The 13,379-nt window shown below is 43.1% G+C and overlaps 1 protein-coding gene across 5 annotated transcripts in view; it reads left to right on the forward strand.

Annotated features, from left to right (window-relative positions):
• Eya1 (EYA transcriptional coactivator and phosphatase 1) overlaps nt 1-13,379 on the forward strand; it is a 139,692-nt gene that overhangs the window by 112,254 nt on the left and 14,059 nt on the right. For all 5 annotated transcript variants that reach the window (XM_052175936.1, XM_052175937.1, XM_052175938.1 and 2 more), the window contains 2 exons: nt 12,723-12,781; nt 12,901-13,061. In XM_052175936.1, coding sequence (XP_052031896.1) covers nt 12,723-12,781; nt 12,901-13,061 — 220 coding nt within the window. The remainder of the gene's footprint in view (nt 1-12,722; nt 12,782-12,900; nt 13,062-13,379) is intronic.

The following is a 13,379-nucleotide window of genomic DNA, read 5'->3' on the forward strand; positions in this document are numbered from 1 at the left end:
AGAAGGCCTGTAACTCCAACTTTCCACAAATGTGTTTCAGCTGCATCCCTGGGGGCCTCTCCCATTTCAGCGTGTCTACAATGGAGCCTCTGTGCAAGCCTCACTAGGTACTCCAAGGGTGGCTCCAACAGTGACTTCTAAATGCTCGGTTCTTCTCGCTGCTCATTCTCTGCTCACTCCTCTTCTGTAAACAGGTGGAGGCCGGGTCCCAGGCAGAGGATGTTGCTTTTAAACAATGTTCTTTTGCCAACTCCTTTGCCTCTTTGGGTGTAAGTGACCAAGAATTACCTTGGGGGGGTATTTTCACTAAGTTAAAGGAAACAGATGTCTAAGACACTGTCCCTTTTAGAGATTTAAGCTTCTATTAGTACAGTCCTACTGGACTTGAAGATGAAGTGTTTCTTTAAACAAAAAAAGTAGAAGTACCTTGGAAACTAACCACGGAAGGCAGTGTGTTAGCATGCATGAAAAGCACGCCGGGATTTCATGGACAAGAAATCATTTTAATGACTGACTGGAACTGATTTTTAAATGTATGATAAGTTATTTAAATTATAGGGAATTAAGATGAAAAACTCACACTTATAATCATATTCCCAGACAATGGCTTGTAGAGTGGCGAAGGCCTTCTGGAAACTGTCAAGGTGCACTTTTCAAACACTCAGGGAAGATGTTAAAGCTTTATTCAGGTTGAAGTAAGAGAGAAACCAAGTCTATGGCAACACCTTTAGGTGGATATGGATATGGATTTATATGGATAAAGCAGATGAATGTACTTCTTTATGGAGTAGTAGGGTTGGAGCTGGTAGTACAAATAAAGGCCGTGGGTGTGGCTGAAAGAAAAGAGGAACAGGAAACTACCTACCACTGAAGCTTAGTGGGAAGAGCAGTGGTAAAAGGAGGGACGTTAGAAATTAGTGTTGCAAGCCAGAGTTAGACAATGAGCAAAACCGGAGAGCCGGAGGGTTATTATCAGCTAGAAACACCTAAAAGAGGACAGGAGATGAATGGATGTCAACTCTCTGCCTAGCCATTTTCCTTACAGTCACTGTCCATGTCAGCCTTCATAGAGCAGTACTTGTGTGCGAAGGGTTATTCTCAATACTCAAAATAGAATTAGAAAGAATGGACTTGTGTGCCAGGCTGCTAGAATTAACAGTCCAGGGAAATGCTGTCAGCCATTGTTTAACTAAAAAAATATAGAATGTACATAAAATGAAATGTGACACAGTCTTTCAAAAAATTCCTGGGTATAGTGAATACCTTGTAATCCCAGCACTCAGGAGGGAAAGTCAGGGGAATTGAGAGTTTTAGGCAAGTCTGGGCTATTGGGGAGCGCTCACCTCAAAAACCTAAAAAAAAAACACAAAATACAAACAAACAAAAAATCCACCACAGTGATATAAATCATGATAGCTCAGTGGCAGATCATTTGCTTAGTACACACAAGGCCCTGAGTTCAATCTCCTGCAAGTATACACACACATACACACACATGCACATTTGCACACACACACACACACACACACACACACACACGCGCGCGCGCACACGCACGCACACGCACACGCACGCGCACGTAGACACACAAGAGAGAGAGACAGAGGCAGAAGGACAGAGGTACATATTAAGAATAACATAGGTGATTAATTCTTGTTATAGGTTTGTCACATATTGTGGAAGGAGGGGATAAATCATCCTAATCTGGATTTGTTTGCCCTTGTCTGTCCCCTAGAGAATGTAAGCTTCACAGAACATTGAGCAACTTGGGATCAGTGACTAAGTGGGAGGGTACAGCAGGGATGAGAGATGCTTATAATTTCTGACAAGTTAGGGAGGAGTCAGTCTCTTTTATCATTTTCCATGAATTTTTGTGTGGGCTTATATCATTTTACAGTCATATGATAATCTCATTTTTATAACCTTCTTATACTAATGGTGCCATACCATAACATTATCAATTTGCTTCTGATTAGGTCTTCTCTCCTGACTCAGCCTTGCCAAAGAGACCACGTGAAAGGCTATGTTCAGTGGTATCCGTGTGCTTGGTCCATTGTTAAGAAATATATAGGGTGAAAAAATATATAAAAGAAACGGTGTGTTCCCCCACAGAGATTATTATGTGGCATGGCACCTGGGAATTATCCTCAGATGTCTCCATGTTAGACGCAGTGATTTAGGAAGGCTGGAAAGAGCACTTGACAGGGTCTCGCCCATACCAACGGCTCAATGCTGGCAGCTACTGTTACTCAAAGGGTGAGTTGTGTGGAGGACATTGGAGGACTTGCAGAAAGAAAGAAACCAATAAAAGTTTAGCCTGAGCATGAGGGAATGGAGAAAGAGAGCTTTGCAGCAAGCTGTGGACAAACCTATCATCGGGAAAAGAGGGACTGACAGTGTACCACTCCTGATTGCACAGGGGCGAGGAGGCTGTGCTGGGATCCTTTGGGTCACTGCAGAGGCTCTCAACAGTCTGGCTGCACTGGATTGCACTGGATTGTAATTTTTCTGAGGCACCAATTAAGTGAGACAGAAGGAGACATACATTGGTGTTGCTTCCCTAACCCGCAAGACCTGAAGTTGTAGCACAGAATGTGTACAAAGCAGGGTTATGCGAGATTTTCAGCACCTTCCCTGAAGGAAGATGGTGGCAATCCTCGCACCCCTTCTCTTCAGCCATCCGCCATGCCTACTCACTTTTGTGTGCTTCCTGGCTGGGATATAAATAGGTGCCTTTAGACATTATTGATAGCATGCAGGACTAAACAAATAAGAGACTTCAGAATTTGTGTTCTATATGTACTCTAGTGTTACTGTCATGGTTCATAGAGAATATGTAATAAAGTCATGCTTTCTTGATATATGATACAGTATTTTCCCCTAAGACCACAAACACCCAAACATATCTGTAGCTCTAATTCTGGAGAAGGGGCTTTACAGATAGTAGAAATATAAGTATGAACAAGCTTCGGTCTGTTTTCCTCTCAGGCTGTCAGTGATTTAGAGCTCACTGGGTTCTTCATACTGGCAAGAGTAGATCTGGTGGGGAGCTCTCCTTAAGCCCTACGGAAGCTTGGATCCTTTGCTCTTATCTGAAGACTGTGTCTTCTAACAAAAGGCTCAGGCAGGCTGAGTTGGTGGGTCTCCAAGTCCACTGCCACTTGGAAGAGAAGGTATTTTATGAGAATCCCCTCAGAGGACCCACTGCCCTCAGGGTCCGCTGATGGGAGGTGATGACGGCTGGCTTCCTGTAACTCACAGGGAACCTCTTCCCCTTTCAAGTGCCTGTGTCCGGTTCTGCATATTTTTCTTTCTGGAGTCAGTAATAATTCCACAGCAGAGAACACTGGTTTAGGAATACTGTAGAAACTGGTCAGCTAAGGCTACTCTGATGAGAGCCTGTTTATTCTGAGCCACATAGTTCTTTAGAATCAAGTGAGTATTTCTTCCCATTGTAAGATTCTCTGACTCAATAAACTAACTGAAGTTGACAAACTGGCCTTTTTTAAACTTACAAACTTGAAACTTTAGCCATACCCAACAACAACAACAAAAAAAAAACAAACAAACAAAAAAAGGAAACTTACATGAAAATAGTTCTTTTTCAGGTAAAAGTGAATCTGTGGACATAAATAGTGAAAAGTGCAACTTACATTTGTTGCAAAGAACTAGAAAGCGTGCAAACTTGCTGCAGGGAAAAGAACACCTTCTTTAAAATATCACCTATTGCCGTTTACGGCTGACCATTTTAGGTCCATGCACAGCACGCATGCTCTGTGTAAATTGCAGTGTGCTGTAAAACACTTTGTAGATATATTCACATGGGGCTCCTTTTCCTCAGGTGGCAACGGGGGTAAAAAGAAAGTGACTGCAGAGAGGGGCAAAAGGTCCCCTGGCCTGGGTGTTTTTCCAGACTCAGCCTGCAAGGCTGCAATGTAAAGAATGGTTCTTATGAGAAAGTGATTATTCACAGCAAGCCTTGAGTTGGTGTCACTGTGAAAAATTCCTCTCTAGTACATACTCTCAGCGGAAAAATAGATCTAAAAGAAAGGAGACAAGACTTACAAAGAACACTGTCTGCTGCCAGTGACAAATTATGTGTGCAAAAATGATGGGCAAGCCCATTGAAAATTGAGAAATTGGTTCAGCAGTAAACCAAAGCTTACGCTGGACGCTGGACGCTTAAGCGTAGCCTGCTGGTTGACTTCACTGGGCGGGGGGCTCATTAAATGTGCACTGAGTCCTCTTGTCAAGTGGTGTGGATAACAATTATTCTGTCTTTTAACTTGCTGCTTTAGTCTTCCATCACCATACTCTAAGTTCCATAATATAACGTAAAGTGCATGCAATACCGAATGAGCTAATTACATATGTAATGGGAAAAAGACCCAGACACTAACATGCTGCCCTGTGCTGTGAGAGGCCTTAGCCTGTCTTGTTAACTGAGTAATAAAAGAGGCTGTATATGGTCATCAGCCTCTATATACAAAATCAGTGCTGTAGCATAGATTCACCGAAACTCCTTGTGCTGTTGTACAAGCTCGGTCCAGAAAGGTTGTATAGCCCAACAGCACAACACAAACATAGCATGTGTGAAGTCCCCCAAAGCTAATTAAAGATGAACCTTACACCCAATTGTAAACCTTTATTGAACTTGAAAGGAAAAAATATTTTAAGTATTGGTATCATTAGACTAAATGTAGCTAGCTATATCATAACTGTTAATTAGATCCATCCATTAACATTAGATACACGGCATGGACATATTTTAAATAAACCTACTTTGTCTTAAAAGTTTATTTTTAGTTCTTTCTGGCTTATATTAAGCAAGACTTTTCACCCTGAGGTTGAGTGTAGATAAAGACAGATTTAATGTAATCATGTGGTAAAGGAGGTGTTCACGGTAAGAGGAAAGCCCAGCCCAAGGGACATGCACACGTTTATGAAGACTGTGCCTCTAAGAAGTCCTGATCTTCATGAAATCCCCGTGACTTGGAAAGCCACATGCTGAGGTATTATTAAATTGACATCTTATTTTAATTAATAAAATTTAAAGGGATTATTATAAAAATATTCAAATTTTGAAAAGTTTTTGCTGTCTTCTAGTTGTTAATAAGTGTGGCAGTGCTGGCAGGGTCATAAATATCATAAATGATCATAAATATCTATCCCAATTATATCATATACCCAACGCAGAGTTTAAGAGCTTCTTTTGCCTTAGCATGCCATCTGTAGGCACTTTTAGTAAATACTTTAATCTCTACGTATTTTACGGCTATTAGTACAAACAGATTTGGAACAAAATAGCAAACAGTATCTTTGTTAAAGCTGCTATAAATCAAATCTTGGGTTTCTAACCCAGGAATCCAGCTCTTCCTCCTAATGCAAACATAAATGGAGCAAAATTCCCCCTCACTTAGGTAAGCCTAAGCAAAGGGCAGGCACAAATAGAGTCAAAGTCTGTCTCAGGAGTGCAAGACAGTAAGAAACAGACAGGATGTGTCGCTTTCTACAAACTCAGTAATAGATGATGTAGCTGCTCTTGCCAGTCTCTTTTTGAAGTCTGTCTGCTTTCTCATTGGATAGCAGACTTGTGTCATCATATTTCTATCAAAACAAATAGTTGAAATTGAAATATTGATTTAGCATATACATCAAGGTCAGTGGTCTACTGGGCAGGTCATTTAGAGCAGGGATTTAAGGATTGATATTTTCTGGGTTTGTTTTAACTCTGTATCTTGCATGTCCACACACTCTCTGATGGGAGTGGGGCTAAATTTCAAAAGTCCCTTGTTCTTCAATACCTCAGTGGTAGGCAACATGCAAGGGAGTTGTGTCACTGGCATGCCTCAGGTAGAGTCCAGGTAGGTCCTTGCTGGCCAGCGCCTGTGTGAGAGGGCTGTTGATCGCATGCCCACCCTATCTCCAGGGATTGGGCTTGTTCTGTGATGCCAAGCTAAGGGAGTATGAGTTAGGCTTGGGCACACCTCTGGGAAGCCATTGGGGTTACATTAGTATCCATAAATACACAACATCTCAACTGGGAATACTCCTTTTATAGACAGAAGGTGGCAAGTGAGAAGTTGGTTCACCTAACTTCTAGGGTGTAGGAGCTCAACCCGTCACGAGATAATTAGAGGCAGCGCCCTTCACCTTTTCCATCTGTGGGCTTTTCTCAGGACTACCTTGTTCCCTCCTCAGACTTTCTGAATCATACAAATGTGTAGACAAGACACAAACATAAAAGTAGAGTAAATATTTCATTTAAAAGGGGGCAGTAATGATTGCTACCCATCCAATGACTTCTTCCCTTTTAAATCCAGATAGGAAGGTATTGAAACAATTAGAAGGCATGACAGCTGTCTGTTTTCTCATGGTAAATCTAGAACATTGACAAACTCAATTGAATGGATCACAAGAATGTGGGTAGGGTAACTCAACTTCTCTGAAGACAGGAGCCTACCACTCTCTCACCATTGCCTTTCATAACTGCCTCAGCACCCTGTTAGAGCCTCGGCTTATTCAAGGGCTTCAGAGTTACGCCAAGGTTTTGTTTCTAGATTCGTGTTCAGAAGTAGAAAGCATCAGTGTCAGCTAGTGACATCATCCCACTTGGCACTGAGAGTAAGGCCCATTGAAACTGTCTTAATTCTCTTTATTAATTTTCCTAAACTAGCTTGAATCGTTCGGTGTATTTTTACATAATTGTGGTACAAGCAAAAGGCTTGGGGGGAAGAACAACCACTACAGTATCAAAGCAGAATAAATATTTGCAGAAAAATCCTGCCATAAGTTAATATTTTGCATATGAGGCCCTGTACAAAATCTGAGTTATTCCCGGGGCTTGATCCAAATGAACAAGGCTGTGGCCCACCCTTAGACACCCAGAGATGATGACGGATCAGAAAAAGGTCAGCTGGAGATGCCATGCCAAGAATAAGACAGGAGGGACCAAAAAAGCAGAAAAACAGTGCAGCAAAGTCCTAAAAGCAAAGACCCGTCTGCTGATGGCCGTGGGTTTCAGGCTTGCACAGCTCTGTGCCAGCTGCCCGCACCCAAGCCAGGTTCTGAGGCCTGGTATGTTGACTTGTTCCCTAGCCACCCATGTGGCATTTTACAGCCTGGCTCTAGGAATGTTAGCAGCTACCGACTGAGGACCCCATCGATGCCTGCAGTTCGATTCTTTTATGTCTCTTGCTCCTCCGTGAATCACAGTGAAAGAGAGCAGAGGAAGCAGAAACTTGGGTTCTTTGATTGTTAGTGTTTATCTGAAAGACAAGTCAGCTTAGTTAAGGGCTCGAGGGCCCATGCCCACACCTCAAACAGCTTATCTCTGCCCAGCCCAGCCCCTGCCATGGAGATGGTAGCTTAAGCTGTACTCTTGGCCTTCCTGTTTTTCCCCACTCACAGTGTGCTGGTTGTCAGTGTAACATGCTAAAAATACATGAACACATGCTCACCACATACATTCATGTATGGACTTTTTCACCTAGTAAAGACACAGTAACTTGTGTGTGATTGAGTCTCCTTTCTGGATCTGGACCATGGCCTGCTGGCGTGGGGGGGGGGGACACGCTTCCCAGGTGGAGTCCCCTAAGGTCCAAGCAACTGACAAAAACCACAAAGAACCCTGGTCCTAAGTGACAATGGTGGTCAGGTGTCTGTGTCCCATGGCTGTGGGAGCGTCCTGCTGCCCTGAACTTCTCAGACTTCATTTCTCATCTGTGAAGGAGAACATTAGATGTCCTTGAACTTTCTCCCACAAACTAAAGAAAACACCCTTCCTGCCTCTTCAGGAATTCCACAAGTCATGAAAGCAAAGCATCCTTTCCCCAAAATATTTGGAACCTAAAACATTTGGTGATTTTTAATTTTTTTTTAAAATTATGGAATATACGCATATACATAGTAAGGTAACTTTGGAATGTGATCCATATATAAACAGAAAACTTACTAACATTCCACATATACATGTCATACGTAGTCCAAAGGCAATATTATACTTTATTTTAAGCTCATCTATCTTTTGGCTGTGGACCCACTGCCTAAGTAGTACAGAATTTTCCACGAGTGGCATCTTGGCTCAAAGAGTTTATGACTGGGGAACATTTTGGATTTGGGGTTTGGGGGTAGGGGTGATCTGCCTGCACAGGAATTGGCTCCTAATAAAGTGGTCTTGCATTATTGGAGGGTCCTGTGAGGTATATAAAATGTCAATGCAGAATAGTTTGTTAACCAGGTTCGGAGGAGTGGTCAACTCTGGTATTTCAGCGCTTCTGGACAGCAAGGGACCAACCCCAGGACAGGAAGTGGCTATGCTTTAGTGATGTTCAAATGTAGTAATTACTAATAAAGTTTTCTCAGGAAAAGATAATCATAGCTTTGCAATGACCCCTATTCCTCCCTGAAATTGTTTGTGTGGTTAGCTTCCATATATAACTGATCAAATTTAAATGTTAGTTATGGGCTGGCAAGATGTCTCAGCAGGTAGATACTTGCTGCCAAGCCTGGTGACCTGAGTGTGATCCCTGAGGCTACATGATAGAAGGAGAGAAATGACTAACAATCTATCTTCTCCCTCTACACATATTCTATGTTACTCATGTGCCTTTATCTACACATATCACACACACATACATACATACACATACACACACACACACACATACACTAAAAATGCAATAAGTGTTTTTAAATGTTATAATTCTGTTTTCTGTTACTATCACGTTGTTTTTCCCTTATGCAGAGTTTCTGGCCCAAAAGCCCTTACCATAAACAACTTTTCCCTTTATATATGACCTATTTTCAACTCTATATTAATTGTGATGTATAAGATTTGGAGACCCAGAGAAACAGTTTCTTTACCAGGTTTTTCTCTACCTAAGCTGCTGGCTCAGTCTATAGAGCCTTTTATGTCACTGAAGGAGGTCTGGGTTTGCTGTTTTGAGAAAGAAAATGAAGGCTCACCCAACAATTGCCTGTTTCTCTACCCATCCCAATGCTATCAGAAGGAAATGTCTGCCAAGGCAGTCTCGGACCATAAAAGTTGTCTTGACCTGTTTACTTAGATCAGTGGTCCCATTATCTATATTTGCTTCCTACAGCCTCAAAACTAACGAAGGCCAGGAGTGGGCTGTGTCATTCCTTGCAAACATCAGCTCCTTAGACCTCTGCAGCCATAGCAGAAGGAGGCTCCTTTGGACCCCAGAGCTACTGTATTTAGCACAGATTGTAGAATCAGTTTGTCTTTGGGAAGTTAGATTGCACCTTTGTGTTCCCCACTGTGTCTCAGCATCAGATGCAGTAGTGGAAGGAAGCTGCCCTTCACAGACATGGCCTGGAAAGTGGGCATCTTCCTAATCTACAATACTTGTTAGCTAGCTCGGGTGAGTGGAAGTAAAGACTGTCTGGGGTCCCTGCACTAGCTCTGTGCCCCTCACCCCAATAGTCACTAGCTTCCCAACCCTGCAGACAGGCCAGAGAGTGGGAGTCCCTTCGCACTCTCCAGCCGCAGGGCTGCACATTAATACATAAAACATGCCTGCTTGGCAGTGACTGCCAGAAGTGCGAGCGCTGTGCCAGGACCTGTGTTCAGCAGTGGTTTCGGCTCTTTGCAGTCCATCACATACTTTCTGAAAGTTCATTTCAAAAGACCATTGTCAGCACGTTTGGTATGCTTTGGGAATAAAAGCTTATTTCCGCTTTGGAATCCTGTATGCCCTGCTCTCTGTAGCAAGCACCCAGTTTGGGTTTTTCAAGACTTATTCTGGCTCCTGGAAATGGATTCAACATTGCTGTCTCTCAAGTCTATAGACTCCTTAGGACTTTGAACTTGGAATGGTTTCTTGGAGCCAGGGCTCCTTCAACTAAAATGTAGTCTGGTCTCCTCCCTCTGCTATCTAGCTCTTTAAAGATTTGGAAATTAAAAAACAAGCACCCTCACGCGTCAGGGGCCCCTGAAAGCCAAGGGTACCTTCTGAAACTGGAGAGAAAAGAGGTTCATCCTCAGGGACACCAAGGTTCAGGAGATAAGCATGAAGGTGTGGGCTCCAGTTTTGTAGAAAACACACTTAGGACAGACAAGTCAACACGTGACACCCTGCAGGGCATTGCAGTCTCTTAGTGCTCTCCAGACTTCTGAGAGTCTTTGAAACCTTTTGTATTTTGTGTGTGTGTGTGTGTGTGTGTGTGTGTGTGTGTGTGTGTGTGTGTGTGTGTGGTATTGGTAGGGGTCATCCAGGACTTCACAGATGCTTGGGAAGTGTTACCACTCAGCCAAAGCCCCCCCCAGATCAACTGTTTCATATGTAACACAGAGCTGTGCTCACATGACTCGTTAATCACGTGTTCACAGTCTCAAAAGTAAATGGATCCTTTGCAGGGACTCTATTAGTGCTTAAAGCACTGATACGCTTTTCTGTTGCTCTTTAAACAATAATAGGCATTTTCATTTCTAAATGTGCTCACGGAGACCATTTAAAAGCACTCTTGATTTTTAAAAATCTCTTTCTATTAAAATCATTCTACAATGCCAGTTCCCTTGATGAGGAGGCCCTGTTGGAGGAGGAGGAGGCTTTGTCAGTTCCCTGGATGAGGAGGTCCTGTTGGAGGAGGAGGAGACTTTGTTTTAACCGTGCCACCTTCAAGATTATCTTCTCCCCAAGGGAAAAGCCCAAAGCTGTTGGCTTTTGATTTCCTCAAAAAGATACTAAACAAGTTCCAGCCTGGAACAATGAGGTTTAAATACAGGTAGCAAGGGAATCGAAACCCAGGGCTGGAAAACTATGGCAACAAAGGCTCTTCAACTGCTCACTTCTCAGAGGGTGGAAATTTAAAACTAAATGGGTTTAAGATGAAATTCCTTATACCCTGCTTTCCAAACAGGCCTTCCCATCCCTACCTAGGGAGTCCTCCACCCTGGATTCCCTGACTATCCCATCCACCCACCTTTTCATACAGCTTTTCCTGGGCTAGTTCCTGACTTTTCTTCCTTTTGGGAGTGGGGTGGGGTTGGGGCTGGAGGGACATAACAACTGCATTGCTTGGTAAGGATCTGGAATCTCTTTTCATGATTCAGGACCCCTTTAGAACTAGAGTTATGTTGTTTAGCACGCGATTATCCTGTCTTCTAGACTAAGACTTAATTGCTAATGCCAGAGAAGCAAGGTGCCTGCTGTGTTTTCCTTGAATTACCCATTTTGCAAATGTTAAATTCACTGTTCAGCTCTGAGTCCTGTTTTTCCTTTTTCTTATCTGAGGTCACAGACCTCCAGAGAGCCCTGAAGGGTTACAAGGTCAAAGTCTTCTCCTTGGAACTTGCTGCTTGCTGAGAGAGGCAGCCTGCAAAATAGACGCCTTGAGGAAGGTTGGGGCCATCACCTTTGTAATTCTGGGAAGGAGCAGCTGGTTTGAATTTCTTTCCCCTTCTGTCTCCTGCTGCCTTCCTCGCTAACCCATGGAGAGGAAGATTTGTCCAGAAGTAGCCAGCAGCATGAAGAAACTACCTTCTATTCTTATGGTGTGCTGTTTTGTGGCCTAGCTGTTTGCTGACTTGCAGAGAGGGCCTAGATTTGACATGGTTAACTTTGTCAGAAACCTGCTAGAGCCTTTGCCTGGAGAGTCTTCCTCTAATAGTAGTTTTTAACTAAAACTCTAATGGATATGAGTATCCTAAGGTCCAGTGTGTTATGTGGAAAACTGGGTAAAATGTCAGAGATGTGACCAACATATAAAAGCAGGGCAAGTATAAGGATCCCTTGTCTCTGTGCCAGACACCATCTCTATTTCTAAATCACCATGTCGTCATTTATTGATGATGTTGACAAGGAGCTCTGCTTCCCACAGTCACCCCCTGGGCTGGGGAGACAGCAGAAGGATGTTCACCAGTGTTTCATTGTGAACAGGTGCAGAAACTGGGGGCCTGTGGAGCCGAGCTCCAGCCCATGAGTGTGACTAGGTGTTCCGAAGAGTGCCTATCTTAGCCTGTTTGCAATAGCATAATAAATCCAGTGCTTACCACGAACATGTAATGCTAGGAAAACAGTAAAAATAACAGGAAAAGGTTTGGGAAAAACATACCATATGGCTTGATTGTTCTTATCTAGTTTTAAAGTCTTCCACGCGGTTTTAAATGTGTGCGCACACACACATACAGAGAGAGAGAAAGACAGAGACAGAGAGAGACAGAGAGAATGAATAATACTCACATCTCTCAAATAAATGGTAAACCAGTAACAGATTTTTTGTCTGGCTCCCCGGCAGCCTGCCTCAGGCTGTGTTGGTGTGTGGCTCAGCAAGCAATCAAAGGTCATAATTTCATTGGCAGTTAGCATCAGGTTTAATTTTTCTAGCATGTTGCATTTACCAAGATATCTGGTTTTAGTTATGCCAAGCACTCTCAGAGTCAAGCTTTGAACGGTATGGTGTGTTTAGGTACCTGAGGTCTATGGAGCACACATGCTAATTGTTTTCAATCACTTTCCTTTCTAAACACAGAAATGTGTTTTCTGAAGCTGAGCAACAGTAGTCCTGGTGGCATTGCTTGTTTCTTATAGGAAAGGGTCCCCAATTAGGTAAAAATGCCAATTTAATAAGACTGCCACCTACTGATGGGCATAGTTGAAAAGAATGCCAATTAAGTTGTTTTTTAAAATGACTGCTTTGGGTTTCTTTTCAAAGGTGATTCTTAAAAATTAACACACATCATTTAAATTGCATTTCAGGAATGTGACCAAGTCCATATAGATGATGTTTCATCAGATGACAATGGCCAGGACTTAAGGTAAGGGACTGCCTTGGTGCACAGGCTGAGTTTTCCTCTGCTAAAAGAGTTTAATTACTCAGCTAATTAAGATGAATTTTCTGTTTGATTAACTCCGGGCTTCTCTTGTGTCTAAATAGCACATACAACTTTGGAACAGATGGCTTCCCTGCAGCAGCCACCAGCGCTAATTTATGCCTGGCAACTGGTGTCCGAGGTGGTGTGGACTGGATGCGGAAACTGGCCTTCCGCTACAGAAGAGTCAAAGAGATCTACAACACCTACAAAAACAATGTGGGAGGCAAGTGGCAGGCGGGTGGGTGGGCGGCTGCCTCGGTGGGCTGGGCTAGGGTTGCACACTCGCGATTTACTCACCCCAGGGCCACACTGTTGGGTATAATAGAATAGACAGTTTTATCTAACTGATTAAATTCTACTACAATTTTATGACAGACATAAGACTAGAGCCAGCTTCCCTGGCTGCCAAGTGCCAATGGGATGGCTGTCATGACCTGGGGTGAGCTCCTTGACCTTTCAACACTCAGTGATCCTTCCAAAGAAGCTTTGTCCACAACACAAGATGGGTTATAACATTGTTCCCTGTCCTGTATTGTGTTAG

This window comes from Apodemus sylvaticus, chromosome 3, assembly GCF_947179515.1.
Source record: "Apodemus sylvaticus chromosome 3, mApoSyl1.1, whole genome shotgun sequence".
Lineage (NCBI taxonomy): Eukaryota > Metazoa > Chordata > Mammalia > Rodentia > Muridae > Apodemus > Apodemus sylvaticus.